The sequence below is a fragment of the Stegastes partitus genome, unplaced genomic scaffold (assembly GCF_000690725.1).
Source record: "Stegastes partitus isolate 25-593 unplaced genomic scaffold, Stegastes_partitus-1.0.2 Scaffold854, whole genome shotgun sequence".
In the NCBI taxonomy this organism is placed as follows: domain Eukaryota; kingdom Metazoa; phylum Chordata; class Actinopteri; family Pomacentridae; genus Stegastes; species Stegastes partitus.
Window position 1 is genome coordinate 1 of NW_007578585.1, and position 14,167 is coordinate 14,167.

The 14,167-nt window shown below is 43.2% G+C and overlaps 1 protein-coding gene across 1 annotated transcript in view; it reads right to left on the minus strand.

Annotated features, from left to right (window-relative positions):
- Positions 1-402: 402 nt before the first annotated feature.
- chd7 (chromodomain helicase DNA binding protein 7) overlaps positions 403-14,167 on the minus strand; it is a gene marked incomplete at its 3' end in the record, with an annotated part of 41,468 nt that continues 27,703 nt past the window's right edge. The window contains exons 4-6 of the mRNA XM_008293053.1: positions 12,874-13,358; positions 1,419-1,563; positions 403-534 (exon numbers count right to left, since the gene is read on the minus strand). Coding sequence (XP_008291275.1) covers positions 403-534; positions 1,419-1,563; positions 12,874-13,358 — 762 coding nt within the window. The remainder of the gene's footprint in view (positions 535-1,418; positions 1,564-12,873; positions 13,359-14,167) is intronic.

Consider the following 14,167-nt stretch of genomic DNA (forward strand, 5'->3'; position numbering starts at 1 on the left):
GTATTTCTTAAAACCAATCACAGCTGTCTTGGGCAGAGCTAAAGGAAGAATGCAAATTTGGTGTTCTTTCAAAATAGGAATGGATGAAATATTTTCGGTGGCTATTTGCATGCAAAGACGTAAACACTGTCATTAAAATGGACAATTTACTGCAAAAAAAAAATAGCAGTGCTGCCTTACACAATCCAAATCCTCAGCAAAACTCAAAATTCTCAGTGTGGTATGTTGCTAGCACAGTAATTGTTGTTGCAGTTTCCCACAGTGAAGTGGATTTTAAAAAACAGTTAACACACGCAGATAGCGGAAGCAGAATGCCTGACGTGAGCGGCCGATAGCAGGCCTATACCTGCAGCCTACGCCCTGTGAGTCACACTATACATAAAATAACAAACTGCTTTCTACCTGTTGCTGTGATGAGGACGATGGGGATTTTGGTGCTGGAGAGTCGTCTCCGCTGTCATCATCGTCAGAGATCCTAAACTCCAGATCCTCTGTGTACCTCTTCCTCTTCACCTGACGGCTGGAGCGACGCTTCTGATTGTTAAAATGGGAGGAAAAAATCAGGTCAGTGTTTAGTGTTCATTGGCAACGGTTTGGTAGCCCTTCCAGAAATTCTTATTAGATGGTTTGTTGCTTTGCTCATTAAAAATTCACTCACTAATTTTAAAGCATCACCATACAAAAAGGAATTGTCAACATTTAAATAACAGCATATTGTATACTGTTGTATTACTTCATATCAACTCAGTGGTGGAGAGAGGAAACTACAGGGCTGTGTGTGCTTGGAGTGGCCGAGAAACAGACCTCATTTTCATTATTCATTATTCTGTTCCATATGGTCTTGCATGTTATCCATATTGACTTTGAAGAAAACATCATCCAATTTGTTGGGCTCAACATGTTTCCATATTATAACAGTATGGAAAAAATTACTGTAAAGACCAGGTTAAAGGGGACGTGCAGCTTTCCCATTTGAATCAGAGCCACGACTCTTGATGCAGTTAAAAGCCAGATGCTACTCTGTACATGGCACACACAAACGTGAATGTTGCTTCCTTTAAATGTTACTGTAACCAAACCAGCAGTCGAAAAGATACATGCAGATACATTATCAAAAAATGTATGCAGCAGCTGAAAAGTTGCTGATGTGTGCGATGTGAACTTGACAGGGGGCTTGTCTGCTTGGTCTGTCAACAAGGCTGGTTTACAACACAAACAGCAGATGCCTACTGGCTCGGTGCCTTCTATCTCTACAGGCCGTGACACTGAGGGATCTGCAGAGCTTTTATGGCCTTCTGCTTTTTGTTTTTTGTTGGGCCACCCTGGTGCGCTCTATCGGCCGTGGCTTGTTCGGGAGTTATGTTGGAGGCCTGGAAAGTTGAAACGAGCGTCAAAAATACTGCTGTGGTTTCTCCTACCTGCACACCATCATCATCTTCTTCTTCAGGAGGAGAGGGGGGTGGAGACTTCACCTCCACGTCATCACTGACTGATGACTCTCTCTTCCTCTTAGAATCCTTCTTAGCAGCGCTAGCCCCGCCCTCCGACTCCACCTTTTTACTGCTGCAGGAAGAGAGAGAAAAAAACCTTAAGATTAAGATAGAAAGTGGCTGCACACAACACAAACCCATTCCTCAAAGTCTTTTACAGACTACCAAGCGTTCACGTGTGTGTGCGCCCCCGTCTGTCCCAGGGCGATCGCCATGTTTGATTTACCCATTTAGAAATCATTAGTGTGCCTCGGGCTCTGGCACACAGGGGGTTAATATGATGAAAGACTGCATGGAGGCATAGGGAGAGAGGAGGCGAGATGGAGAGATACAGGCCCAGAGAGGAGGAGAGAGGGGGGCCCGGAGAGAGAGACACCAGGAGGGAGGAGGGGGGAGGAGAGAGAGACAGGCAGACACTGAGCACAGGGGGAGGGGCTGAGAGGCCCCCAGGCTTCCTCTAATCTCTGGCATGGAAAGAAAGAGGAGCTGGCTCTATCTGTGAGTGTGCATTCACACCACAGAGGTGAGAGGACACTCAGCATCCCTCTTCTGTCTCTCACACAATCGCTCTCATTTATACCACTTCCAGCAGCAGACCCGAGGTCTCGTGACGCACTTTCAACCGCTGCTGGAACCACTGGACTGCTGAACGAAGGCTGATTTGAATTCACCTAAAATGTTGGGATAACCTGCCACTGCCACATACGTCAGTGCTGCATCGGACTAGAGATTCAAATTTTAAACGTCTTTCCTGATAGACAGTCGGCACGGTCACATGACGTAAACCAGTCCAACAGCTTATGCCACATCACATGGACAACTCTACTGGCATAAACAATCAGCCACTAACTCATACTATCCTCATCATTTCAGCTCACCAACAACTCAAAGCTCTCCCCGATAGCCATTAAGCATCACAGGGCACTTTCTCTTGGTGGCCCTTTGCTAGCCTAACTCCCACAATGCTCTCTGATTGCCATCAGGGAAACACTGATAGTCCGAGTAGCCGCCTTTCTCGGGTCACTGGTGTTTAACAGGAAGCTCTTTGAGGATCAATAACATCCTATTACATTCAAATCCGTTATGAAAATCAAAGCAAATACTTTCAAATCTGTTTAGGTTTCATCTAACTCGTGCTTTCCACATTCACATATCAGCAATGGTACACAAGGGAAACTTTGTCATGCACGCAACTCCCTGAAGGTCCACACAGACCCCTCTGCAACGTCCGCTTGCAGCCCAAAATCTGTGACCACACGGACTGTACAGACTGCAAGCAAGCACCAGGAACACAAGTGGTGCTAAAAACAAATACTTGTATAGAGAACACAAGGAGAGTCTTCATTATCCACACCTTAAAATTTAATTCTTAAATAAGTTACAGTTAAAATGGTGGTTGCTGGACTTTGAAAGTTCTTTGATTTGGACGTGCTTTCCATCAGCAGTGCCAACACAGTGGGAAGCTCTAAATTCTCAAGAATTACCCCCCACTGAGCTCAACACACCTCAGGAATATTCACTGACACGGTGCTACAGCTCAATCTGCGTGTTGCTAATATGTGCTGTAAAAACTGCCACGTATTTCTCTTGTGTTCAATATAAGGGCCATGCGGATCGTCTGCTGTATGAACAACACAGAAACCATGAATTGATCCTTAGACATCCTGAAATTATATTTTGACTGCCGACAAGGTGGATCGACGCCTGGCTTTCAGATCCCATTAATTCCTTGCTAATGCTGAATTTTTATGTCTTCCAAAAGATTAAGGAAATTCAATAGCAATATACATTGGTATCAGTCCAACAACTTCACACTTTCCAAAATCCACTTAGAATTGACAGTGGTCCACTTTGACCTTTTCAGATACTTATTTGACATTAGGGATGTCCTGAGCCCGATCCTTCAATCAGCATCGGGGTCAAAAGAAACTGAGCCCAATCGACTGCAACACATGTTTGAATAATTTATTTAACATGAGCAGCAATATCAATCAATAATTCATTGACTGACAATATAAATTCACCACACTTTTTAATTGGTCATGGGATGACATTGCTGGCAAAGCCACAGACACGTGATACAGTTTGCAAAGGGAGCAGTTAAATGTGTGATTGGGACATAAGAGCAATGTCCAAACTGATCCAGACTTGTTTTAATAAATGGGCGCTGGTTGGAGGTCATTAACCTTCACAGAAGACTTGGTGCCCCTTTGCTAGCTAAAGGCCTACAATGCTCTCACAGAACTGCGTACCTCCTCTGGTAGTACAGCTAATCTACAATACTATGAATCTATTGTCAAAAAAAGTATCTGCAGACACTAAATACTGAATGACTGGACTTGGATCTGGGGTGAATAAAAAGCATAATTGAGACATCCCTATTTGAAACATCTACAAAAAACTGTGAAAAGATAAAGGGAAAAAACTGAAATCCCTGGTTACATGTCATTCTGCAGCAGCGAAAGTGGTGCTTGATTTACTCCACAAACAATCTATGGCCAAGTACAAACAGCACTTCCCCCCAGACAACAGTAAAGTTTTGTTACAGCTTGTTGCTGCCTATAAAAGTTACTTGTGGAATGAACTTTGATTGGCTACAGCTGTAATCTGCCACCAGTGCTGTTTGTCACTTTAACAGGAACCAAAAAACAGGGCCACTGTTTTCCACACTGCTCTTTGCTACTAAGGAAGAATGAGTACAGCTAAAACGGTTTCATAAGAGATTCGTTAGCATTGGGGATTAGCGGATACGGCTAATTTGCAAACATGGAACTGGATTAAAGTGACTATGTGAATCCAACTGTGCAGCACAGATGACAACATGTTGATTGATTTGAAAATAAAATAATTCTTTTTTTTTAACCACAAGAAGGCAAGTATTTGTTGTGCTAACTCACAATAAGATTGTGTACAACAGCTGTCCTCTGCAGCACTGTATGCCTGGATCTCTCTCTCTCTCTCCTGCTCTGTGCCTATGAGGCTCGTCCCCTCTCCTGCTCTGTGCCTCCCTCCCTCCCTCCTGCTCTCTCCCCCTCTCTCTCCCCCCTCTCCATCCTCACCCCCTCTGTCCCTGGGGCCCTTCTCCTTTCATCCTCACGCCAAGAGCAATCACCATCTCCGTGGTAACGGCTGGTCATGTGACCTGCACCTGTTCCTCTGGCTGGTCGCCACACGCTGGAGCCATCTGGCCACACACGCACACATGCACGCACACGCACACACTTCTCCACTTGGCTGCCTTTTCCCTTCTCTTCCTCCAAGCTTCTTCTTCATGGCCTCACTTCTCAATCACCTCTCTCCGGCTCTTTCTGCTCGGTCCATCTCTTCACTCGTCTTGTTTTAACTCTAAAACTCTCTCCTCCAGCCATCCGTCTCTGCCTCTTATTCTCTCTCCGGTTCAGTTCTCTGCAAATGCTTTAGCCGTGCGAATGAATCCACTTGTGTGACAACAAACAACTGCCCTAAATCAACTTTGTTTTGTTAGTTTTTTAATTTTGATTGTAAATGCATTTTATCTTACCATTCTTATGATTCTAAGCAGCATGTTTTTGTATTATGCCTCAAGTACGGGTGCTTCAAATATCAAGAGCAAATTATTGTTGGTGCTTAAAATACAAATGTGTTGAAGTGATCACTCAACCAATATGGTTTTACCGGGTCTGATATGGATAATTTGCAATTAATCAAGAATGATAACCAATATTTCCAACTTCATTAATAGTTACAGTGATCAATAGTAATTGATCACTACAACTGAATATGTAAAAAATTAAACAAAAGTGATGATGATGTCAGAGCATCTTGTAATTCTGTTCTCCTCTGTTCACTGTGGGATTGATTATGTCCACTGTTTTTTGTTTTTCTTTCACTCTATTATTTTTTATTGCCCACTAAGATGGCGATGGCTGTGATTCTTGTTCAGTTTTTGTGGGTTGTGTCTCTGCGAGAGAGAGACGTGTCTGGCCGTTAGAGCAGACTGTTAAAATAAACCCTACTTTGGGAAGATGTAACAGGTATTACTGACAGCATTAGCCACAGGCTAAGAGGCACAGCAAGCATCTTGGTAATAGCCTTAGCCAAGCAAACTAGTTCTGGGTGCACAGACACCAACAGGTGAATTATTTTGACATATTCAGTGTGACAGGGAAGCTGGGCGTTCTGGGTGAAGATTGCGGCGTTTCTTACAGTTTCATGAACATCTTCTACCTCACCTTCCAAACATGGCTCGCTAATCCGTCCCTCTGCGCAAACAATAGCTTTCAGTGTATTTTGGCTGTTAGTTATGAAATCAGATATTGTTGCGTGAAGGACATTGGACCAGAGTGAGGGACACAGAGAGGAAGCCAAAACAGTGCATTTCATTTATCAGTTAATAAAAATAACGATACAGTGTCGTAAAAGGTGAGCACAATTTGTGAGCTGTGACTCTAAATCTGAGGTCCATACCAAACCAAAAACTGTGTGTCCTGTTGATATAAATCCCATCTGTCTGTGAACAATTCCAATTTTAATTTATCCATCCACAATTCATTCGTGTTTCACCATTTTGGCAACTGCATTATGTTTGAGGTGGCAAATGGATTGCATTCACAAGTTACAGTGTCAAGAATTAAACCCCTGAAGGATATAATCAAAACAAAGTGAACTTTGTCATATTAAAAAGGCTGTTGTTGAGCTGCCAACTCAATCAAACAGCTTACTCAACCAAAACCCTATCGGGATAAATTTCATTTAATTATCTTCATTTAGTCTGAAAGTGAAACATTGCACCAGTCTTCAAAAAACACGGACCTGGACAGAAGTCAGGCTTCTGTAAGGCGGCTCTGACGGCGAGTGAGGTGGCTGCTGATGTAATCGTGTTGCTGGAAAATGCTGATAAAACTGACTTAAATCAGAGTCGAACTGCAAAAGCGGCATGCCAATCATGATATTAAACATGTCCACATATAGCTTGTCCTGTCCAGGTGTATATAAGCTCCTCCCTCTCCCTCCTCAATGCCTCTCGCTCACTCTGCTATATACTCCTGGGCTTAAAGCATGGCATTCACACATGCTGGCCAGCTGTGGGGTGGGTGCTTGTGCGTGTGTGTGTGTGTGTGTGTGTGTGTGTGTGTGTGTGTGTGTGTGTGTGTGTGTACGTGTGCGCGTGCGTGCGTGAGCACTGAGCTGCGATGCTCCTTTCAGTGTGGGATAAAGGAAAGACAGGAAGCAGAACGGTGGAGTAAAACAACAGATAAACTGAAAAAGGAAGACAAAAAACGGTAAAGGGTGGGGTGTAAGGGACACCTGCTGCTGTGATGAGTCATACCGCTGAACCCCCATGCACACAGCCCAAAAAACATGAAACAACAAAAATACACACCTAAAGGCCAGAAAGCAACACACACACACACACACACCTTTCGATGCGCGTTCAGAAAGTGCTGTATTTGCACACACGCCTGCAGACACGCACAAACCAAGGTGCCTGCATGCATGTCTGACTTCTCTTTGTGTGTACTGCAAACAAATCACCCCTACACACACAGACACACACTGAGGGAAGGGTGTGGCAGCGGAGAGCGGTGTTATTTATAGATGTACTTCCTCTGAGAGAGGTAGACGGAGAGAGGGAGCTCGAGCGAGAGAAGAGGAGGATGGAGAGAGAAGGCAAGGTCAAAGGAGAGGAGTGAGCTGAGTGGACAAGTAAACCACCTGATTGTCTCTGTATCGCCCACACGCACAAATACCATCCTCGACAGCCGAAACCACCAGCAGTGAACGCCTCTGATGTGCCTTTTTTGCCTGTTCATTAAAAGCAAGTTGGCCCGCACAAACTACCCTTGCCGTTGAAGAACGGCTTGTGGAGTGCATGTTAACTTTAAACCAAACTGAAGCAATCTGCGTCAAGCCTTTAGATGTATGTTTTGACATGACATATGTGGCTTGATCAATCTTAAAGACAGTCTGCACATGGGTGATGATAATCTAACTACTAATGAACCAACAGCAAAAGAACAGTGCGACTTGCTGTTAGATTCTCATCAATCCCATCTCAATTTCTAGGATAATTTAATATTAGAGCTGATTAATGAAGTTTGTGCTGTTGGTCCACATGTGTAAACACGTGTAACAGTCTCTGGATTCTGCTAATGTCTATTACTACAGGTTTTTAATAAATTCAGTGGAAAGACATCTAAAAACAACCAGAAGCAACAAACTAAACTGCGACTCCATGTTTAACACCTGTTGGATCCCGACCCAGACTGATCCTCTCTCCATGTTGGGGATAATTTATAGTTACAAGCAATTAATGGAGCTACCGGTGCAGCTGTTTCACAGGCGGACAGCCTTCTTGCTTTTGAGACCCTTATGTGGATTCTGCTGTTGTCTCATGCTGCAGAGTTTAAGCAAACTCAGGGGAAAGAGTTTGTGGTGATTTGCATGAATACTGGTGCTAAAATGTGGAAAAAGCCTTCCATAACTCACTTTACACAACTCAATATGAAAGTGTTACCAGGTCCAATCTAGTGAGATTGTCATCACAACTTTTACATAAAAGTGATCAGCATGCTCATGTCCGAAAGGAACTACAAACCGGAAATAGTGGAATGTGGTCTTACCGAGTATTAACCAATAATATATTTCCAGGAATCAGTTTAGTTTGAATCATATGAAACAATGTATAAAAATATTCATCAAAACAGCCAGCACTTAATGCAAAATATAACTAAATACAGGCCAAAGAACAGGCTAGCCTACAGCCAGGTAAAGATATTTGTGGTATGTTGAACTTATACACACACACAGGCAAACAAATCCTTCAGTTTTAAACATGTAGCATAATGCTGGCATGTAAATCATTGGTAACCCCTCTTGTTCTAAAACTACCTCTGTATCAACGCACGACTTTTTGACAATGCCACAAATCTGCAAATAAAAGGGAGTGGAAACCGAGAAACAGCCCGTGTTCAAAGAGTTACCAGAACATCCTGGTTACGCCAATTTAGTGAAGGCTTCAGTCGGCTCTGTGGTGGTTTATTTGTTCAAAGAGAGATGCAAATACACGGAGCCGAGAGAAACATTCTGCAGCGTGGTACGGGCCACAAGAAAAACTCTTCAAGTTCTCAGGCTTGTTTCTCCACTTACTGGTGGAAATTTCACATAAATCCCCTAAAATGCAATGGAACATATCTGCTAGTGGCCTTTAAAGTGGATTTTCCATACACCAAGTGAGAAGTTTTTGACTTTTGATTTTTTTTAATGCTTGTTAAATGAGCTAGGTTTCAATAAGCCAGGAAAGTACAAATCTAACAGTAACATTTATCCGATTTGACGAGGAAATCATGCCAATAGAAAAGCAACACATAGAAGAACCAGTTTAAATGCAGCGGCTATTAAACGTTGTAGCCTTGAGATTATGTAATTTCATTAAAAACTCAGGCTGCCCCCTAACAGTTCATGAAACGTAAATCAATGAGAAGAGTTTTAGTTGAACACATTTTAATTGGTTGATCAGTTAAAGGAAAAAAAAAAAACTCAAACTCCACAGTCAGTTACAGACATCATGGTGTACAGAGCTGGTCTCTACAGTTATTAAGCAGAAATTTCACACATCGAGCAGCAAAACCAAAGTGTGGGATCACTGACAGGGTGAAGGAGAACAATGTAAAGAGGACATGCAAACTCTGTGGGAAACATTCACCGATCATTCATCAAACTCAAACATAGCTTTTTATTTGAATCATCTACGCAGCCTAATGTTGGTCACTTAGCATGAAAATTCCCTCTGATGCTTTAGAGCCTAGACAAATATGTGCTATTAGACTTAAAGGTGGAGTTTGCTATTCTAAAGAATAAAAGATATTTAGCTGATTAATATGTGGCAGATCTAGATCCTCTTTCAAATGCCTCCTTCAACAAAATGCGAAGACAATCTCCTTGTTCGTTTACCTGACACATTCAGAATGTTTGCCGCTTTTGTTGGCATCAGAGCGGCTCACTATGTGTGTACACTTGGAAAATGCATCTTTTAAAAGCTTGATATTAGCAGCAGTTTTGTATTTTTATGTATAGCAGCAGAGTATTTACAACGTTACCTAAAATATTCTTTCTTCTGGGCCCTCGAACTCAATTAGCTTTCTGATGCAATTAATATTATAAATAAGCGATGACTAATCAACTAATGACCTTAACTACTGATTATTAGTTGGATAGGAAAATCTTTGACCGGGAGCAGCCTTATTAAAAACATACCTAATAAAACCCCCACAGACGTACTGTGACATTTCTATGGAGAATGCCCCATGAGCCATCTCTTCAAGTCAATGAGACATCATCCTCATCTGCTGTCTGGTCCAAACATCCATGTGCACCCCAAAATTTGTGTCCGCACAAGCACCAGGAAAACAAAACGAATGCTTGTTTGGAGGAAACGCTGTGCAAGGAGATTCCCTGTTATCCACACCTTTATAATTCATCATCGCCAGACTTTGGAGGATGGTAGTGTTCAAACGCAGTGGGAAGTTCCAAATCCTCCAGAAATCCTGTGCGACGTCCGCCCACTGCGCTCGGGGCAGGAAGACAACAAACTCAGGCAATACACAGAAGACCTCAGGAGCATTTACTGACACGGTACGGCAGCCAGTCTGTAAGTAGCTGCTATACTCTGCTGCTATGTTCTGTTCAAAGCACAAGGTCACAAAGTGTGTGTTCGATACGAGGGACAATGCAACATGTCGAAACAATGCATACCAACGCAAAGTCTACATCAATCAGTGCACGCAGGTGTGGAAACCACTTTAATGAAGAGTTTAACTTCAAGAGAGCCGTGCCAAACTTCACTCAGAAATATGGCGATTTAATGCTGCCTTGCTTAAAGTCTTTGCTCAAGACAACTTCACTCCTCAGTCTTTGGCTTGAATTAGAAAGACAGGCAGAAAGGAGGAGTGAAGACAGGGAGGGCGGTGGAGAGGAAAAGATGAAAGGATACACTCCTCTTCGTCAGGAAGAGGTGGGATTGGAGGGAGGGGAAAGGAGAAGAAAGAATAAAAGAGAAGATAGTTGGGTGATTGTAAAGGTCCACCATTTTAGAGTAGCAGTGAATGGCCGGCAGCCATTATTATGCTAAATTAACCTGGGAGCTCCAGGCCGCCACTCAAGATGGAGGAAAGCCTGACAACAGATAAGAGCTCGTTTACCAACACACACACACAACACACACACACACGCGCATACACACTCGCATTCAAAGGGGGGGGGGGGGCTAGGAACAGACTCCCCCACCCCCACATTTCCTCTGCCCTCGTGCACACACACACATACACACAGAGTTGTGGCTGTGGAGTGGTCAGCAGCATGGCCTTCATTATCATTAGACGCCATTTTCTGCCACAAAGATTACTAAAGACCCCTCCCCCAGCACATGCATGCACACACAAAACACCAGCCCCCCCCACCCACCTCAGTTCTCCACCCCCAGACTCTATTCCAGTGGCCGGTGCATGCATACGCACACACACCTCCCCCAGCGCTGACCCCTGCCTGCTGCTTTGGCCCTCCCTCTTCCTTGGGATAAAAGGGGCCGAGAGGAAAGGGAGAGACGGGGAGAGACTGAGGGACAGAGGGGGAGAGAGAGATGGGGGCCGTCCTGACACATTCCTCAGTCCGATCAAGTTTCCACCTTCACAATGAAACCACCGCTGAGTCTCTCATACACAAATGCCCTCGGCGCTCTGATCTGACAGATTGCGAGGAACAAAGTGAGAAAAGCATCGACATCAGGAGAAGCTGCAAATGTTAGAAAACAGCGAGACCTGAGCAAGCGCTGCAGACAAAAAGCTAAAAGAGAGATATATGATAAAGCCAGAGAGGAAGAGTGTGAGAAGGCAGGGATAAGACCAGAAAGCACAGTGTAAACAAAGTGAAGTGAAGGTGATATCGACAAACACTGATAAGTACTAGAGCATAGATTAAACTAGTCTATATTCTGCTCAGGAAGTTGAAGCACATGTCATCGCTCTCCTTGCATAGCCACATGCAGAAAATGGAACATAAATAAGTAACACATACAATAAGTGGAAGAAAATGTGTTTAACAGTAAGATGTAAAAGAATAATGTATGCAATGTTATCATAAGAACAACCAAAACAACTATGATTCTATTCTATTGACGAGTATGGGATGTAAATTCAAAGAATGGCGATATCTTATTGCTACTTAAAGCTCTATTGTTCAAAACACACCAGTGAGCCACACTGTTGCACGGTGTTCATTTATTACCATGAACACACACTGCAGCTTATTTTGAGCCTTTATTGTATGCCACCTCCTCACATTTCTTGCCTTTTCTCTACAGCAAAGTTTCAAATAAATGCAAAACTGCTCAGACAACTGGTCATAGAAAAGAAAAGAATCATATGGCATACAAGTTGAAATGCAGACCGCTTTGACCTTCAGGTTCGACCCTAAAACTCTCAATAAGTAGTCAAATAGGCAGCAATCCATTGACACAATGATACACATTAGACTGCACAGTAGGTAAAGTACCTGAGACCTGAACCTACACCCTCCTGCTCGGAGAAATCCTCACTAGAATCACTAGAAAATAATCCCACAAAATGCACCCTTTACTCCTGCTTGAGTAATGGTTAGCAGTGCACAGCTACTCTAGAAAATGCATTAAGAACAGAAACGGAAAATATATGTTTTGTGAGCCTTCAATAGGATCAACTGTCACACACACAGAGTGCTGGTGACATTTCCAGTAGGTAAACAGACAGGATACTGACTTTCCACCTGACCTGCGAAGCTGCAATGACAGAGGTTTCAACCCTGTTGATCAGTATCTGTAGAAGAAAATGTGATTGATCCTCAGATCCGTCTGTCTCGCGGCCCGTGCTCTACGCTTCACTAAGCCCTGTGATCACTAACTCACACTCATATAAACACAGTGTGTGGCAGTTCACAGCTCAAAGGTTGTGACCCTTTTGGTTCCCCCTGATTGGTCACATGAGTGATGGTTCTACTGTGTGTCTGTGTACGAGCTTCTGTTTATATGTGTACATGTACTAAGAGTCCTCTGATAAGTGATGTTGAAATGTACACATTTATACCTCACTTGGAATATTTACCAGAAAGTGTACGTGTGTGAGTGTGTGTGTGTGTGTATGTGTGTGTGTGTGAAAGTGAAAACATCACACTTCCACTTGGTGGTTAATGGTGCCAAATACATCTCTGGGACTCTTTGGTCACCAAGTCTTATAACCATAAGTGTTAAAAACCCAGCTGATGAGGAAGTGACTCATTTCACCTGGAAGTTGACACCTGGTTTTCGACACTGATACAACTAAACACACACACACACACACACAGTGAGTAATATGTAATATAATGCTGCTCCTACCTGGTTTTCTTGGGAGTCTTGGCCTTGGGTGTGGAGCTCTTGGCTTTCTTCTCCTTGGGCTCCTTGGGCTCTTTGGGGGTCTTCGGTGTTTTGGGTGTTTTGGGCGTCTTCGGGGTCTTGGGCTCTTTGGGCTCCTTGCCCTCTGCCTTCTCCTTTGGTTTCTTTTTCCGCTTTTTCTTCTCCTCCACCGGCGGTGAACTTCCCTCTGCTGCTCCTGTGCCAGTAACCTGTTCACCTGCATCGCTTCCTATTCCGGGAAATTCGGACTTTATGTCTTCCTCTCCACTTTCCCTCACTGCCTTCTTCCCTCCCTCTTCTTCTTCTCCATCCCCTGCTTTAGCTTTCTTCTTCTTCTTCTTTTTTGGCTTGGTCTCCTGGTCGCTGGGCTTCTCTGTGCTGATAGGCTGGCCGGGGGCTCCGGTGCCGACCGTTGGCCTGTCAGGAACCATCATTGAGGCATCACCTGACGGGTCCGTGGGGGAATGCTGGAGGGTGAAGGAAAACTTTTGGTTATTCAAGTTATTTAGTTATTAAATTACAATGAATGTTACCAATATATATATATAAATCGTGCATCTTTCACATCTCCACATACAAAACTAACAGCCACTTGCAGCAGGAAAACATTTTTAACAAACAATCGAAAACACGTGTTGGTCAAGTAGCAGGACAGAAAGCACTAAATATACCAAACTGTGCTTTGTATTTCTATTTTAAGTAATTATAATGAAAATATCAGATAAAACAAGTAGTGTGATAGCATCTCCTTGGTGTCTGGGATTTTTTTTTTTTCAAATGTATAACTCTGTATAGTCAAACCATTAATTGGAAGAAAAATAATTTATCAGCAATTAAGATTAGCCTTTGTTGCAAACCTACATTACATTTGGGCTGTAAATAATGACTGTAGTTTGGCCTATGAAATCTGGTCTTGCAGACTTGCAGCCTGACGTGCACCTCCCAGAAATGTAATGCCAAAGCGAAACCGACCACAACAACTGGTCCACTCGGTAGTAAAATGATGTGTTTATAGAGCATATTGAGTTGTGCAAATCTAATTCTTCTTTAAAACAAATGTAACAGGGTATGATTGTATCCGGCTTGCTATGATGCAAATGCAATATCCATTATTTTGTCATGTGTAGTCATATGTGGTTTTCTCATTTTCATAGCTCTGCTAATCCGTGTGTAGGCTCAATCGGTTTCGATGTCCTCTCGCTTTCCTGCATTGAATTAATTTCAGTCAAAGTAACTGTTGTTCAACATTGACCAGCTTTAATTCCAACATGATCTG